We start from the raw sequence: 16,364 nt of genomic DNA on the forward strand, positions 1-16,364 counted from the left end.
TGAGGATTTTGGCTTTACCTCTGCAGGGAGCCTCCTGAACCTCAGCATGAGTGACCATGGCCGCTCAGATGCTCTCCTTCTGTCCTGGGATGAGCCAGAGGGGGGTGCCATGGGATATTTGCTTGCCCTCTCTTCCCTGGGGCCAGACATGCTGCTGCAGAACAGATCAGTTGGACCCAACAGCACCAGTTTCTGGTTCCACGGGCTGACACCTGGCACATGCTACAAGATTGAGGTGACAGCTACTCTTGCCTGCATGGGCATCACCAGCCAGACAGTCACAGGACAGACAAGTAAGAGGTTCCCCAGGGATTGCAGAGTCAATGGGTCTAAATTCTCCTTCCTATCCTATCCTATCCTATCCTATCCTATCCTATCCTATCCTATCCTATCCTATCCTATCCTATCCTAACCTATCCTATCCTAACCTATCCTCGTATTGGTTTCGAGGATGTGAAGTTCAGGGCTATGTGGAATCATGTGAATCTATGGGGAGGTTGAGTCATTCCCCACTTCCCTGTCAGTTAGGGTCCTTTTCGGATCCCCAGGGCCCGTGGGTAGTTATTCTCCCACGTGGAGGGAAGGTCCTGCCCCTGCCCCTGCCCCTTGCACTAGCCAGGCCACATCTCCTGGAATAATGTAACAAGTGATGGACGAAACCATGATGTGGACTCTGCAGAGAGCTAAGGGATAGAAAATGTCATGCTTGGAGGTACAAAAGAGGTACAAGGAAGTAGTGTCTACTCCATGATTTTGGCACACCTCTGGCGATCCCCTGTTTGTCCACCAGCCCTTGCTCTTGGCCTTTCCTGGCTCATGCCAAGGGACTGGGGGAAGGGAGAGCAGAGCTGATGAGCCCATGGCTCATGTGAGGATATCAGCCATAGCCTGCTTCTCTCCAGAAGATCCCTGAGTAAATCAATGCAGGTGAAGGTGGAAAGCCTGGTAAAGAAGGGCAGAGCAAAGGCAAGGGGTTGGCCGGGAGAAAGGATGGGGAGAGGGTGGTGTCAGACTGCTATAGTGGCTTGGAATCTATGTGGGGAGAGCAGGGGTTGGTGTTTGCAGTAAGATAGTTGGCAGTATCCACAGGGCCAGGAGGAATGGAGGGCCCTCGCACTAGGTGAGCTTGGAGGCAGGTGCTGCTGGCCTTGCCTTTCTCAGTGCACAGCCAGCATGTTGTCCCTGGCAGAACTTCCATGCCCAACTTGAAGTGACTATGTAGAGATTGATCTGACACCTGTGAGAGACCAGGGAGGCTGGCAGGCAGCTGATGGGTCTGTGCTTTGAGGATTCAGTCTTGTGGAGTTGGCCAGTGGGACCTCACCAAGTGAGCTGAGAAGGTACTGCTCTACCAGCTCCCAGGCAGCCTGGCAGATCAGGCATAGCAAGGCAGTGAGCAAACCCTGTCTGTGTCATGCCTGACCTAGGTCCTTCACCTGTCCACAACCTGAGCCTGAGCAGTGATGGGAGCTCTGCTGTACTGCATGCCTCCTGGGAACACGCTAGCGGGCAGCGAGACAGCTACCACCTTGCCCTGTACCACAGCGACTCCCAGACGCTTGTGAGAAATGTATCCATCCTGACAAATGCCTCCACATTCCTGTTTGATGGGCTGTTGGCTGGCAGCGAGTATGCCTTGAAGGTCAGCACACTGTCTGGAGCCAGCCAGGCCAGCACCAGTATCCACCAGTGGACAGGTAGGGAGGGATGGGTGTGCCTGCCCAAGGCGGAAGGGAAAGGGAGAGATAGAGGTTAGAGTGGCTTTGGCAGAGAAATGCAGCATATGTGCTAGCTGGGCTGGCAGAGAGGAGGAGGAAGACTCCAGACACAGGATGGGAAGCGTGTGTAAGTTGGGGAGCGGCTGGAAAGTTTTCACATCCCTGCTGTAAGCTGAGAGATGTGGTAAGGGCCACCTTTGTCCAGTTTGTCAAGCCAAGGGGATAGGCCTCCGCACCTCAGTCCTGGTCTTGAAGAACAAGCCCACGACTTGGGCTTCTCTTTATGTCGCCATAGGAGAAGGGCAGCACGGGAATTTGGCAAAAGGCCTTGGCTGGTGGGAGCTGCAGAAATGTTGCATTATCCAGGCTGCCCCCTTGCTCTGCCTCGGGGCCTGAGAAAATATGAAAATATGGAGGGACCCTAAGACCTTTTCAGACTATCTGGGAAGGGAGGTGGGACAGAGATGCTGCAGCAGACCCCAGCCAGACCTTCAGCCCCTGAGCCAGCATGGAGAGTAGCTATGGGTAGAGGAGACCCTGGGGAGGGTGATGGGTCCTTGGAGGCCCCAGCTCTCTTCTGCCGCTGCTGAATCTCACTGCCTCCTGCTTTTCCCCTCAGCACCCTCCATCCCCACACAACTAAGGCTCAGCCCAGGCTCCAGCACCAGCCTCTTTGCCTCCTGGGCTGGTGCTGAGGGCGCTGCCTGGCTGCACCTCACGCTCCGCAAGCTCCTCACCCAGACGGTGACCAAGAGCCTGTCAGCCAAGAGAGGCCTCACCAACTACACCTTCCAGCACCTCCACCCTGGCACCCAGTACTGGCTGGGTCTGAGTGCCATGGCTGGGCCTTATACCATGATGGGGCCAAATGCCACAGCTTGGACATGTGAGTACAGCATGCTTGGGTTAGGGAAGGGGACCTCGGTGACCATATCTCTGCCTTTAGGCTCAGAACAGGCATGGCAATCCAAGGGCTCAGAAGACAGAGAGCAGCATGGCCCGCTCCTTGACAGTGGATGCTGCCCTCAAGTCCCCCAGGTCCTGGAGTCTGGTGTTTATGCAAAACTCCCTTTCTCCCTCCGAAAAAAGTATAGCAACCTAATACTTTTCAGTGAAGATCTGACTCTGTGCCTTGAAGACCCTGGCTGTCTCCCTGGCCTTTTATCTGTGCTTTGAATGTAAAGGTCTCTTGCAAGAGCCCTGGGTGCAAAGGGTGATTCATCTCCTTGGATCCAGTTTGAAGCCACTCCAGAACCTATATCTGGGACTGTATGATAACAGACAAGGGGAATGGGAAAGCAGTAGGACCCAGAAGGTGGGCACTCTGTGAAGCTGGGACAAGCTGAAGAGTGCCCCAGAGGACCAGGATCACCAAGTCCTGGGGAAACATGGGCAGAAACAGGGCTGCATCGTAGGCTTTGAAGGAAGTCAGAGATAGCAGTCAGGGAGGGAACAGAGGGACAAGACGAGACACAAGGAGAGAGTCTAGATGCAAGACCAGTGTCCCCTTTGGGCAGATGAAATCCCAGTGCCTGCTTGCCTCTCCCCTGGTATGCAACAGGATCAGTCTGACCTCTCCTGGAGGATGGCTCTGGAAGGGCCAGAGCCCAGGCACCAGACCTCATTGGTGTGCAGTGCAGCTGGGGCTGGACAGTCTTTCATGTGCCTGGGGACTGTCCAAAGGCACCAGAGGAAATGAGGAGCAAGGGGACAGCAATTTAGCTGGTGTAAACTGGAGGTTCCTGGAGTGAACGAGAGCTTTGGCCCCCTTTGATTGCTGTCAAGGGTGTATTTTGATAGCACCTGCTAACCTTACCTTAGTGGATGTCCCTAGTGCACTACATGTAGCCAAGAAAGGCAGTCTCCAGCAGGTCAGAAACTAAGGGCAGCACTCCCAGACCCTAGCTAAGTTGCCCCATTCAACCCCCTTGCCTTCACCTTCTGGCCCCTGCTCTGATGAGGGCCCTAAAAAAAGGGTAACTTCCATCACCATGTTCCTTGTTTGCTGCCAACACTGTGTGCATTGTGCTGTGAACGGTTCTTGCTGCAGACTCGCTTTCCCAGACCTCCCCAGGAAACCAAAGAAAAAGTTGGCCTTCTGTAGGGAAGAGCAACAAATTATGGAGATATCAAACTGCAAACTCAGGGCTGCTCTGCCCAGTGACTCGGCCTCATCCTGCGCAGAGACAATGGCTGGTCATTGCCAGGTGTACACTGAAATCTGAGGACCTGGGAGCCTACAAGATAGCAAGTCTCCAGCTCTTTCCTGTTCAGCCGGCTAGTCCGGGAAGCTGTGGCCTGGAGCCTGCTCACTGCTAATTCTGCAGCTGGGATTTTGGAAGGTCTCCACACCCCCAGCTGGCTTGTTTCTGCTATGAAGTGACTCTGACTATATCCCCGCAGTTATTGTCTGTGGCTCTGATTTACCCGACCGAAAAAATGTCCTTGGTGCCAGACACAAAAGCTGGGGGCAGCCAGCCAGGAGTTTGATCCAGGCCAGTTCCCGGGAATATCAGCAAACTCATGATAGGACACAAATGGAGATGAGATGGGTGTTTAGGAATTTCCCAGCAGGACTGCCAAGCTGATCTAAGCTCCACTAGACCAGGGATAGTTGCACTGGGGAATGAAAACAGCATGCTCCAACAGAATGTTTAAGCCAGGCTTGTAGTGTTCTTACAACTAAGGGAGCAGGGAACAAGACTCAGGGGTATGTGGGGAGATCTAAGGGTCTCATATGGCACACGCTCACACAGAAGTCTGTCTGCTTGGACTGAGCAGGACAGGACAGGAATGCAGGTGTGCTAGATACCTCAGAGCCCAGGACCTTAGTGTTGATAGGCAGTCCTTACACAAAGCAAACACTGCAAGGCCTGGGGTTGAGGTTCAGAGCACCCTGTAATCCTGACACACAAAACAGTTTTCCCTTCCCTTCCAGACCCTCTGAGCCCTGGCAACGTGACCCTGAGCAGTGTGGAGGAGCAGAGCTCATTACAGGCTCACTGGAACACCCCAGCTGGAGAGAGAGACTTTTATCTGGTGACCTTGCAGGAGGGAGAGGATGGCACCCCGACCAGGAACATATCTGTTGGAGGAGACAGCAGTCATGTCACCTTGCATGGGCTGAGCCCTGGGAAGCAATATTCTGTCCAGGTGACAGCAGTGGCTGGGCCTTACCGGGCTTCTGCCTACAGTACAGCTGCCTGGACACGTAAGCAGAAAGTCTAAGAACAACTTTTTGAGGCCATTTCTGCCTCCTCACAGAGGGGCCAAGCTCTTCAATGCTGATGCCCAAAGGGAGGCCCATGGAAAGGGAAAGGGGTGATTGCAGCAGATGGCAGAGATGGGGTTGTGCGGTGTGATGGCAGCTGGCCTCAAGAACAGGCTGTGAGTCAGAACAACAAAACCTTCCACCTCACGAGTCCTCTTGAATGGTGGATTTCAAGGCCCTTTGCAGACTCAGGCTAGATAGTGTCAGGCACTAACCAAGCCCTGATCCTCTTCAATAACCTTCAAACTTAGCACTCAGCAGGCATCAAGACAACTCCCTCCCTCTGCTCACAGCAATGTGGCTCTGTGGGTATATTGTCAGAGCCTTCAGAGCAGTATGGCAACTCCCCTGTACCCAGTTCCTGCTGGGTGAATCTCAGAGCCGTGATCAGTTCTCATCTAGCTGCCCCAAGGCTGCCAACCTGAGAGGGAATGACTGGAACTCTAGCAGGGAGCATAGGCTGGGGAGGGACTTACCCAGCCCCTTGCGTTCAGAGCAGTAAAATGGTTTCCCTGCAGCCCTGGCTGCCTGTGTTTGGTGGAAGGAATCACCACAGCAGGCTGGCTGCGTCATTCACTGCCCCACACAGTGATGTGCATGATCCTGTCTTTGTCCTTTGTAGAGCCACTAGCACCATCCAGTGTGAGCCTCTGCAGCCAGGGTAGCCCCTCCAGCCTGCTAGCCCACTGGGAGGAGGCAATGGGAGAGGCCTACATGCTGGCCCTCAATGCCGTGGAGCACGCCATGAAGAACAGCTCCCTGCTCAGAGGTGTCACCAACTTCACATATGAGGGCCTTCGCCCTGGAACCCTCTACAGCTTTGAGATCAGCACTGTGGCTGGCCCTTACACCTCTGCACCTAGGCGCATCACCAACTGGACATGTGAGTGCCACAGCCCTCACCCCAGCCAGCCCCTGGGGTTCCTTTTGGATTCTGTCCTTCCTAGTGGTGTCATGCCTCAGGGTGCACAAAATCACAGACCTTTTGCAACTTCACGCAATAGAAGGGCAGAAGGCTAAGGAAAAATGCAGAGTTACCGTTGGATGTACCCAACCCTGGTTTGCATCCTAACTACCCAGCATGTGGGTTAGCAGCATCCAACACCCTCCTCTTCCTTTCATGAGGGAAGGATTCATCCACTCAGGCTCCCACTCTTGCTGAACTACTCAAGCTGGATCTACCCTGAACCTCGTTCAGGCCATCCAGCCCACAACCTTCTCCAGCACCAAAGCAGCCCTCTCTTGCCATGCTGTGTTGGACCCTATGCTGCCCCAGTCCTTGGTACTTTGGGGATGTAACCCCCACACACACCCTCATTAGTCTGTGGGGGTTAGAATGAGGTGATGATGACCTGTTCAGATCCCACAGGCAGTCTGAGGGCTTGGGCCCCCCCAGTATGGGAGTGTTTCCAGGGAAGGGGCTTCACCCCAGCACAGCTGCAGTTGCACCTCTGCCAGGTGGCCCCAGTCTGGCTGTGGCTGTGACTCTAGACCTTGCCTTTCCTAGATCCTTTGCCCCCAGAGCAGCTGACCCTCAGCAATCAAGGCCTCAGCACCTCTCTGCAAGCTTCCTGGAAAGCAGCTTCTGCTGGCAGCACTGGCTACACTGGCACCCTCTGGGAGACCAAGTCACAGAAGTGGGTCAGGAACATGACTGCAGGGAACAACTTGACAAACATCACCTTTGAGGATCTGGTCCCTGGGCGACAGTATACACTGGAGATGGTTGCCATGGCTGGACCTTACAAATCCCCCATGCGATCAGCCACAGACTGGACATGTGAGTGTGTAACCCCCATAGAAAGGAGCAGAACTCCTAGCCCAACCCTACTGCAAATTGTAAACACAATCATCTGGCCAAAAAGAGCAGAGAGTTTTCAGCATGGAAGCAGGGCAGAGTGTGGACCATGTAAGGGAAGAACTGGAGACAGGGCTGGATAGGCAGAGGAAGGAAGAGTGGAAGAACGAGCTGAGCCACATTCAGCCAGGTTGGAAGCAGAAGGGTCTTCAGTGCAGGCGAAACTTGCCACCGGACATCAAATATTTCCAAATGTTACCCAGCAAGAAAGGTGGGCAGCAGGTCCCATGTTTATTGCAGAGCGGAAGTCTAGACTGTTCCTGGGATTTGATATGCCAGCACCAATTTCTAACCTGATTCCACTAGGAGCAAGCAATCCATGGTGCGCAAGACAAGGGCCTGCAGATATACAGTCCTTTCTGCGGTCAGCTGTCCAGTCCCAACTCTGACGTTCTGCCTCTGGAACAAGGAGCTCAAACTCACTTTAGGGCATACATGGGGGTCATAGCCCTGTCTTCTGAGCCAATGCAGCATCACAGTGCTAGGCAGCAGCTCCCTCCTCCACACTATGGCAGCTCCAACAGAGCTGCTTCTCACTGCCTGAATTTCTCTTCTTTCTCAGACCCTCTGGCTCCATCTGGCGTGACCTTGACCAACAGTAGGCAGCCACTGGGACTTTCTGCCTTCTGGGACAAGGCTGCCGGCGATGTGGACCAGTTCCACCTCCAGCTCTACAGCAAGAACCTTCCAGCTCAAAGGAACATCTCAGTGGGGCCAAAAACCCAGAACTTCACATTTCTGGGGCTGGCTCCTGGCATTCAGTACTTCCTGAAGGTGACCATCCTCTCTGGCCCGTACAGATCCTCATCCCACTTTGCGACCGAGTGGACATGTGAGTGAGGGGTGGCATCAGCCTGCTTCAGGGACAGGGCACCCTGGCACTGCCTGCAAGATTCACAGTGACACAGACACAGCCAGGCCATCTCTGCAGAAGGAGGGCTTTAGTGAGAGCTACGTATTCCATGGTTTTGGGAACTGGAGCATGTGTCGTGAGCTAGGTGCTGTATGCTTGTCTCAGAGTCCCTAGCTCAGGCATTCCCCAGTCAAGCTTGACCTTCAGCTTAGACTATTCATGAACCCAAGGCCTGTTTGGGACTGCTGGGAGAGGGATGCAAGAGGTGAAGCACAGAGACCATCTGGGCCTGCTGCTCCCTTTGCATAGAGCAGAGCAGCCCACTGTGGAGCTAAATGCTCTCTACTCAGGACAGCACCTGCCTGTCAGCAGCACCTGGGGGACATGCATGGGCAGCTTGCGTAGCATGCTGGCAAAGGGAGACCTGGCAGCTGACTGTTGCAGCTTATCCTTTAGCCCTGTGACAGAAGTGCAGGCTGGGTCCTGGCTTCTCTCATTGCTTTCCTCTGCCATCTCATGGATCTTCATGCTGTTTTTTCCCCTAGATCCATTATCTTTGGCTAATGTGAGCGCACAACCAGGTTCGAGACCCCAGGAGCTGCATGTGAGCTGGGTGGAGTCAGGCGGTGGCAGAGAGCACTTGGTACAGCTCTCGGTGGCTGAATCCCTGTCCATCATCAGGAATGTGTCTGTTCCGCATGGAGTCACCCACCTTGACCTGGAGGGGCTGGTGCCAGGGTCCCGATACCGTGTGGAGATCTTCTCACAGGCTGGGCCTCATCGCAGTTCCTCTCAGACTGCTATCGGCTACACTGGTAGGAACAGGGCTCTTCTGCAACTATCCCCATGCCTGGTACCATCCTGGCTGACCTGGTGAGGATCTGGAAGCCAAGAGGATAGTCCCAGGGCTGTTCTGCAGGAGGGCTCTGAGACCACATCCCTGCTACCCCACCAATGTCTGTCTTATACTCCATGTGCTGGCTATCCTGTTGGGACTCTCACTGCATGAAGGGCTCACCCTGAGCCCACCAGCTCAACAGGGCATCCTGCCATGCCTGCCCCAGCACTCTGGGACAGAGGGGTCTCAGGCTGTGGTTGCAACTCACCACTACCACGTGGGACACAGGGATCAGCTTTGATCTGAGAGCAACCCACTGCCCTCAGCCCTCTTTAGACAGCATCTTAGAGGTTCACAGTCCTGCAGCTTCCAGTTTCACACCCAAACTTCATTCAGTCCTGGGCACACAAAAATTTGTCCACTATGACACTTTTTCTCTCCCACAGTCCCGCTACCTCCTCTCTCCCTGTCAGCAATCCCTGCCAGCACTGCTCGCGCTCTGGCTGTGCACTGGGAGACCCCTCCTGGGCAGAGAGATGGATACCTGCTCAGCATGCATGAGGAGGGCTCCTCTTCATCACCAAGGAACCTAGAAGTGGGAAAAGACAGCACCAACATCACCCTGGCAGAGCTGACACCAGGAACTTGCTACCTTGTTGGAATCTGGGCTGTAGCTGGACCCTACCGTTCCCTCCCCAAGAACATCACTGGCTGTACAGGTGAGCATCCACACCACTGTCGTATGACTCCAGGCAGGAGAACTGCAAGGAGCTGTAGAATGGAATGGGGAATAATGTTTGCCATCCAGGGAGGGGAGAGTAAGGCCCCCCTGGCCTGGTTGCTGATGATGGTGGCCTGCAGTCATTTTCTACCTCTTGCAGCCTTCTTCCACCAAGTGGGCATAGGATCATTGGCTGGCCTGTTGCTGTTGGTTGCCCAGGGGAAAGCAAGACTCCTCCTCAGAGATGGCTGCATGTTCAAAACTAGATTTTTCTCTCTCTGACTCATGTCTATATTTTTTCTTGCAGTTCCTGCTCCTCCTACAAATCTGAGCCTTACCAACCTAGGCAGCTCCTCAGAGCTTCACACATACTGGAACAAGCCCCCTGGCAGGAGGGACCACTATCGTGTTACTCTGTATAGCCTTACCTCTCAGAGCAGGGAGAGGGTCCAGATCTTGAGGCCAGATGCCCAGAATGTTACCTGGACTCACCTGGAGGCAGGCAGCAGGTTTGCTGTGCAGGTCACTGCTGTGAAAGGCTCTTTTGAAGCTTCCTCTGCCAATGTCAGCCAATGGACATGTAAGTCTGATGGGCTGGGCACAGCACTTCCTTGTGCTCCAGAGCCTCTATGCAAGCCTTTAAGAGCACCCCCACCCCCCACTTTCCCATCCTAAAACAGTGTCCCTGCACAATCAATCCATTTTCTAGTTCACTATTTCCACTCTAGCCCCTATATTGGGCCAGTCTTGCCATCCACCTCAAAGACACTGAGTATCTCCCCTGCCTTGCCCATCTGCAAGTCCTAAGGACGTTGTGCTTGGAGCCATGTGTACTGACCACCTCCTTGCCTCTATGCTTCTCTGTGGAAGAATCTCTGGTGGCCAGCCTGCGCACTGCCCTGCGGGAGCTTGGAGCTGGAATTCAGCCCATGGTACTGCCAGAGTGCAAGGAGCCACTTGGTAAAGCAGCCAAGCAATAGCAGTCGGCAGCGGGTGGTGGTGCATGCATTTCCCTGTTGTTTTCCAGATCCACTGGCTCCTGCCAACCTCACCCTGAGCAGCCCTTCTGCCTCCACACTGCAGGCCTCTTGGACAGCGGTGTACCAGCAAGCAGGGGGCTATGTGGTGGATCTCTATGACACAGCCTCCAGCAGTTGTGTTGGGCACATGGTGCTGAGTAGGCATGCCAGGAGTCACACCTTCAGCAACCTGAGCCCTGGCACTCGCTACAGTGTGGTAGTGAGGGCCACAGCTGGGCCCTACCACGCCAGTACCCTCAACCTCACCCACTGCACACGTGAGTATGATGCAGTCAGGTGTCTTCTGCCAGGTCTCCCCCTTTCCAGTTCAAATCAGAGGCCCTAGTGGTCCAGCCAGATCCCTACCTTCCTCTCCCCACCCACGCAAGCATCCTGTGCTCATGACCTGCTGCATGTAGTATAGGAAAACTGTTCTGGGCCCTGTGGCCTGGTCACCTACCTCTCAAGTAGCCATCCACAGCTGCAGGAGGAGGGATGGCTGGGGCACAGGCAGCACCAGGGAGGAGGGAGTCCCCAGAGGCAACTGCCACGGAGCCAAGGGCAAAGCCAGCCTTTGGGACCATGCAGGGCTGACCCACTGCCCGCAGCACTAGGAGCTTACCATGGAGATGGGGAATCTCCCTTCCTCTGAGCTCAGACATGGCTCCTGGCAATGACTCATGTTTCCTCCCCAGGTCCCCTGCCCCCTGCTGCTGTGCACTTTCTGAGCACAGGACACCCTGACAAGCTGAGTGCATCCTGGGGAGCTGCGGCTGGGGAGCGAGACAGCTATGCACTGACTCTGTACCACATGGGGTTGGGCACTGTGGTAGCAATGGCCTCGCTCAGGAGAGACACCCACAACTTCACCTTCACGGGCCTGGCCCCAGGATATGAGTACTTCCTGGAGGTCAGTGCCATGGCTGGACCATACCAGGCAGTGGCACACAATGTCAGCGGCTGGACACGTGAGTGCTCTGGGGATAGGTGGGAGGCCGGGCACAACGGGACAGCTCTGAAGGGGGCTGAGGTTTACAGGGGAACAGGTGCCTTTGGAGATGCATGAGTGCATGGGCACACTGTTGTCCTCGCAGACACATGGGTGTTAACATATGTAGACTCTCACAAGTATGTGCTGATGACACATAGCAGTATCCAGTGTGCCCATGGGGGGACATCCCCGTGCCCGTGCAGCTACATATCGCTGCATACCTGAGCACTTATACGCCAGCTGAGTCTACTCCAGCAGGTAGAAAACGCATTATCATAAAGGTCCATGAATCAGTGGGGGAAGAAAAGGATGATCCACGGTCTTCTCAAGAGAACAAGCCTCTGCTGTGGAGATGGACTAGTCCAGCACCTCTGCTAGTCCCCAAAATATTTTAGAGCTGGACAGAGTATAGATCACTCCTGGCCAAGCTTGGCCCTGGAAGCTGCACTCCAGGCAGTCGCTTGGCAGCTGGAGGATGCATGTGCATGTGAAAGGGGGAGTGGCACTCCAGCTGGGCTATGGGGAGAAGGCTGAGAGACAGGAACTGGATAGAGAAGAGCTGGCACATGAAGGGCCACAAAGAATGAGCAGCATTAAAGGTCAGGCAGGAGAGGAAGGGAAAAGAAAAGAGTAGGGAGGAGGTACATGCCAGAGAAGGCCTGCCACCACCCAGCCCGCAGGGAGAATCTGTTCTGCTGTACAGTGTCCTATCAAGCATCTGTTTCTTCTGCATGGTCTCCGGTCCCTAATGTCAGGTCTGGTGACTCCTCAGGCCCCCTGCCCCCTGCTACCGTGCGCTTGCTGAGCGAGGGGCACTCCAACAGGCTGAGAGCATCCTGGGGAGCAGCAGACGGGGGGCGAGACGGCTATGCACTGACTCTGTACCATGTGAGCTTGGACAACGTGGCAGCTACAGCTGCCTTTGGGAATGACACCCACAACTTCACCTTCGCCGGCCTGGCCCCAGGAAGCAAGTATGTGTTGGAAGTGGTCTCCATAGCTGGGTCCTACCGGACACCTGCAGGGAATGTCAGCAACTGGACGTGTGAGTACCAGGGTTTTGAGGGGGGGCTCAGGCCTTGCTGGGGCAGGGGTAGCCTGCCCATCATGAAGGCTCACAGCGAAGTGAATCCAAGCACACAACTCTGCTGGCCTTCACTGCAGATCCCTGACCCCATCTTAACCCAAGTATATGTCACTGCTGCAGCACTGAGAAGGGCTCTGCCCACCCTAACTATCAGCTCCACCACCATGGATTAGGTCAGCTGCAGAGCCTGGGAGCTATGCTTTAGAGGGGAGTTAGCCCCTGGACACAGACGAGGGAGCGAGAGAGAAGAAACTGAGAGCTGGAAGACAGTGGGATGAGGAGGTTCATCTTCCCCTCCCCTGCAACCTCTTCTCCCATCCCAGGGCAGTCAAGGTGGCTCATTCCATCTGGAACAGGGCTGTCTTTGCTCAGTCAGGCACTAATTAGAGTTTGCAGAAGTTGTTTTTAACAGCCTCCAGGCTGCTAGATGCTGCCATCCAGCCAAGACAAAGTGCCCTGTCCTGTATGGTGCACCCTTTCCAATGACAGTGCCAGGACACCTGGGCAATGTCCTCAGACCCTTCACTGATAAAACTGTCTCCCTTTCTGTCTCTCCAGATCCCCTGGCACCACGTAATGTGTACATGACGAACCAGGGGTATCCCAACAGGCTAAGCGTGTCCTGGAAAGCTGAACCCAGAGGACAAGACAGTTACAGGCTCCTCCTGTACCATGTGGGATCAGGTACTGTGGCAGGCAACGCATCTGTTGGGAAAGGCACCAACAAATTCACCTTCTCTGGCCTGGCGCCAGGGCACAAATATCTGCTGGAAGTCCTCTCCATGGCAGGGCCCTATGCAGCCTCAGCAGGGAACATCAGCGACTGGACAAGTAAGTGGCAAAAGCTAGAGGTCTGTGTCATAAGTGAGGTTCTGCCTTCATGAGACAGGTAGGCTCAGCACCTGCAGCGGGAAGGTGTAGGGACAGGGCTGGGAGTGTTGCCTGGAAGCTATAGTTACTGCTGTAGCAGCAGGTTTATGATCTGCACTAGCCCTTGTGGAGGGGAGAGCAGGGGACTGCTATTGTCCATAAAACAATCTGGCAGTTGCAGAGCAGATCTCAGAGCTTCTCTGAGTTTCTCTGAGAATCTCTCAGAGCAGATCTACTGGCTTTCAGTCACAGTGTTCACACATTGCTGGCTCCTCCAAGTGTGAGTGCCTGCACAAGAGCGAGGGAATCACTGGTGGTAGTGCTATTCTGATCAAGGACACTCTCACAGCCTGGGAGACCAGAAGGCCTTACAGTGGGGTGGGGGGACACCTGCTGTGCCACACTGCCATTCTCTCAGGCACTTAGAAAATTCCTGGCATAGGGGATAAGGGCAGGCTGGGCTTCCCCCCCCCCCCCTCCGTGCCCCCCCCACCCAGGAATGTGGAAGTTGGAGATAAGCACAATACGCCTTTTCATGTGCACTTCAGTGCACAGTGTACTTCAGACGATGCACTTCAGTTGGGGAATCCAGAGGTCTCTGCTCCTACACTCAGGAGCAGCTATCCCCAGGCAAGGTACTGGGAGTCATGTGCAGAGCCCTTCAGGCAGGTCTCTACTGAACACTTGCTAATTAGCAGGAAGAAGAACCCATCTCCTCATGCTCATCACTCTGTCTGTGTTCCCATTACCATTTAAAGACTACTTCTGGTAGTGGCAGTCAGCAGCTGCAGAGATGTTACCACTAAAAATAGGAAGTTTCCCTCCATATTTCCCATCTCCTATTTCTATCTCTACAGAATGGAACAGAGGATCTGGCATGCCAGTAACTCTCCCCCAATGTGATTTTCATTGCAGCCCCCTCAGTTCCCAAAAATCTTTCTGCGGTGGTTGAAGGGAACAACACAATGCTCATCTCCTGGGACAGTGTCTCTGGCCAGCAAGATGACTGCCAACTGTGGCTGCGAGATCCAAGGAACAGCTCACTGCCCCAGCAGCACAATGTCACCAAACGTCAAGCACAGCACCTCTTCCAGGGGCTGATCCCAGGGAGGAACTACTCCATCTCCTTAAGCTGTGTGGCTGGGCCCTACTGGAGCAGCACCAAACCCTTGACAGTGCCAATAGGTGGGTTTGATCAGCTGTGGGGCTGGAAAGAATGCAAGACCGGAAGAAGGAAAACATCTGGTGGCCTCAAGGCTGGACTAGCCCGTGGAGGTTGACTGCAGGGTGGGAAGTCTTTGTGGTGGCAGATAAGGGAGACCAGCAAGGTGACCCTCTGGTAGCCATCACCCCCCTGAGCTTTCACCAGCACAGAGATTCCCCATCAGCCAGTGGCCTGGTGACCTGTGAAGCAAAGTGGACCCTGCAGAGGAGATCTGGTCTGATTCTCTTACAAGAGAGGCCTCCTTCCCAGGCCCTGGCCCATTCACCTTGTCTTTTGGCCCTGAGCATAGACGGCTCCTCTGCCACAGATGTCCAGGTCTGCCCTCTCCTCTTGACCTAGAGACCAGCACTATAGGGCCATAACAGCCCTATACAGGGTGATAGGGTGTATAACAGGGTGATACATGGGTTGGTGCTGGGATTTCTCCGATCCAGTAAGTTCAGAGCCTGATGTATCTAGGGCTGTCTCTTGCAGAACCGAACCCAGTGGAGGATGTGCAATGCCTGCCAGAGTCCAGGAGTCTTTACTTGAACTGGACCAGCTCCCCTGGAGACGTGGAGGCCTACGAGGTAATGACAGAGAGACTTTCCGGTGGACCGCCCGCCTCCAAGTACGTCATGCGTGTCCATAGGAGTGAGACCAGCCTGCAAGGACTGGGGCCAAACTCTTCATACCAAATCATTGTGAGCACAGTGGGCAAAAACAGGATGAGGAGCCAGGCTGTAATTCTGCTATGCAACACAACAGTGGAGAGTGAGTACCCTTCTTTCCTACAGCCTTTCCACAGACCCCAGGAGACGACATCTGGTGTTGCTAATTAGACTTGGAGACTTTTCCAGATATCCATGAATCCCATGTGGTCCTGCACTGGACTGCAGCAGGGCAGGCCTCTGGGGTGGTGACTCTGGGGACACTCACAAGCTGAGTAGTGCATGGTAGGTCTGTGGAAGCAGGGACAGACTAACAGGCTGTGTTTCCTGGGTTCCTCTTCCAGCCCTGCCTCCACCCCTGAGAGCAGACATCTTCCAAGTGGAGGCCAGCTCCACAGTTATCATTTCATCCGACCTGTTCAGTGAGGAGAACGGCCAGATCAAGTATTATGGTGTCATTGTTACCACTAATGACTCATGTAAGTGCCTCTGCACATCCTAATCTGCAGTGGCTCCCTGGAGGGCAGCACTTCTCCTGGATATCACTCTAGGGCTATCACTGTCACTTTGTATCTTCCCCTCCAGTGCTGAGGCCTACCCAGGAAATCATGTCCAGCACATGGTATGATCACTATTATGGGATGGAGGACTCCTACTTGGCTGTACTAATCCCCAACCCCTTCCCTCCGAGCTCCAGGAGCTCCCACGAAACCTGGCCAGTGCCAGTGGGAATAGAGGAGTGTGGCCAGTCCAGGGCAACATGCAACGGGAAGCTGAAAGCTGACAAACACTACAGGTGAGATATGTCACCATCCTTCCTGGGAGGAAGGGGCTGGAGGATTAAGGGGACTGCATACATCCCCTGCAAGATGCCACCAGCTCCCCACCAGACCCCTAACAGTGGAGTGGAGCCCAGGGGTTGCTCTACCAGGCAGTGTTTGAGGAATGCAAAGGCTGAAAAAAACAGAGAATTTTAGCGTCAGTGGGCAAGGAAAAGGAGAGCAGAAACAAAAGCTGAGGCTGACAAGGGCTGTAAGAGCTGCCTCAGCAGCTGGCCAGATGTCCATCTCCAGAGTAAGAACAAAACAGCTGCGTTGGCTTAGACCATGATCTCTTTGACCCCATCTCTTGTTGATACCAGCAGCCTCAAGTAGGGTTTAACAATAGGGCAAATACACTAAGATACCCCTCCATCCCCCAAATACTCTCTCAGCCATCAGCCGGTCTGAGAGTGTTTACCAGCCCTTAGTGCTTCCCAGCAGA

At 54.4% G+C, this 16,364-nt stretch overlaps 1 protein-coding gene across 5 annotated transcripts in view; it reads left to right on the forward strand.

The window, feature by feature from the left end:
- LOC104139267 (receptor-type tyrosine-protein phosphatase V-like) overlaps window positions 1-16,364 on the forward strand; it is a 39,405-nt gene that overhangs the window by 4,503 nt on the left and 18,538 nt on the right. For 2 of the 5 annotated variants that reach the window (XM_068918179.1, XM_068918177.1), the window contains 18 exons: window positions 27-293; window positions 1,428-1,697; window positions 2,338-2,604; window positions 4,639-4,929; window positions 5,612-5,872; window positions 6,497-6,769; window positions 7,410-7,679; window positions 8,246-8,515; window positions 8,985-9,257; window positions 9,567-9,839; window positions 10,287-10,556; window positions 10,974-11,246; window positions 12,042-12,314; window positions 12,915-13,187; window positions 14,142-14,411; window positions 14,926-15,204; window positions 15,446-15,580; window positions 15,687-15,897. In XM_068918179.1, the coding sequence (XP_068774280.1) occupies window positions 27-293; window positions 1,428-1,697; window positions 2,338-2,604; window positions 4,639-4,929; window positions 5,612-5,872; window positions 6,497-6,769; window positions 7,410-7,679; window positions 8,246-8,515; window positions 8,985-9,257; window positions 9,567-9,839; window positions 10,287-10,556; window positions 10,974-11,246; window positions 12,042-12,314; window positions 12,915-13,187; window positions 14,142-14,411; window positions 14,926-15,204; window positions 15,446-15,580; window positions 15,687-15,897 (4,699 nt within the window). The remainder of the gene's footprint in view (window positions 1-26; window positions 294-1,427; window positions 1,698-2,337; window positions 2,605-4,638; window positions 4,930-5,611; window positions 5,873-6,496; window positions 6,770-7,409; window positions 7,680-8,245; window positions 8,516-8,984; window positions 9,258-9,566; window positions 9,840-10,286; window positions 10,557-10,973; window positions 11,247-12,041; window positions 12,315-12,914; window positions 13,188-14,141; window positions 14,412-14,925; window positions 15,205-15,445; window positions 15,581-15,686; window positions 15,898-16,364) is intronic. The other 3 variants (XM_068918180.1, XM_068918178.1, XM_068918181.1) reach the window with 2 other exon arrangements.

The sequence above is a fragment of the Struthio camelus genome, chromosome 24 (assembly GCF_040807025.1).
Source record: "Struthio camelus isolate bStrCam1 chromosome 24, bStrCam1.hap1, whole genome shotgun sequence".
Lineage (NCBI taxonomy): Eukaryota > Metazoa > Chordata > Aves > Struthioniformes > Struthionidae > Struthio > Struthio camelus.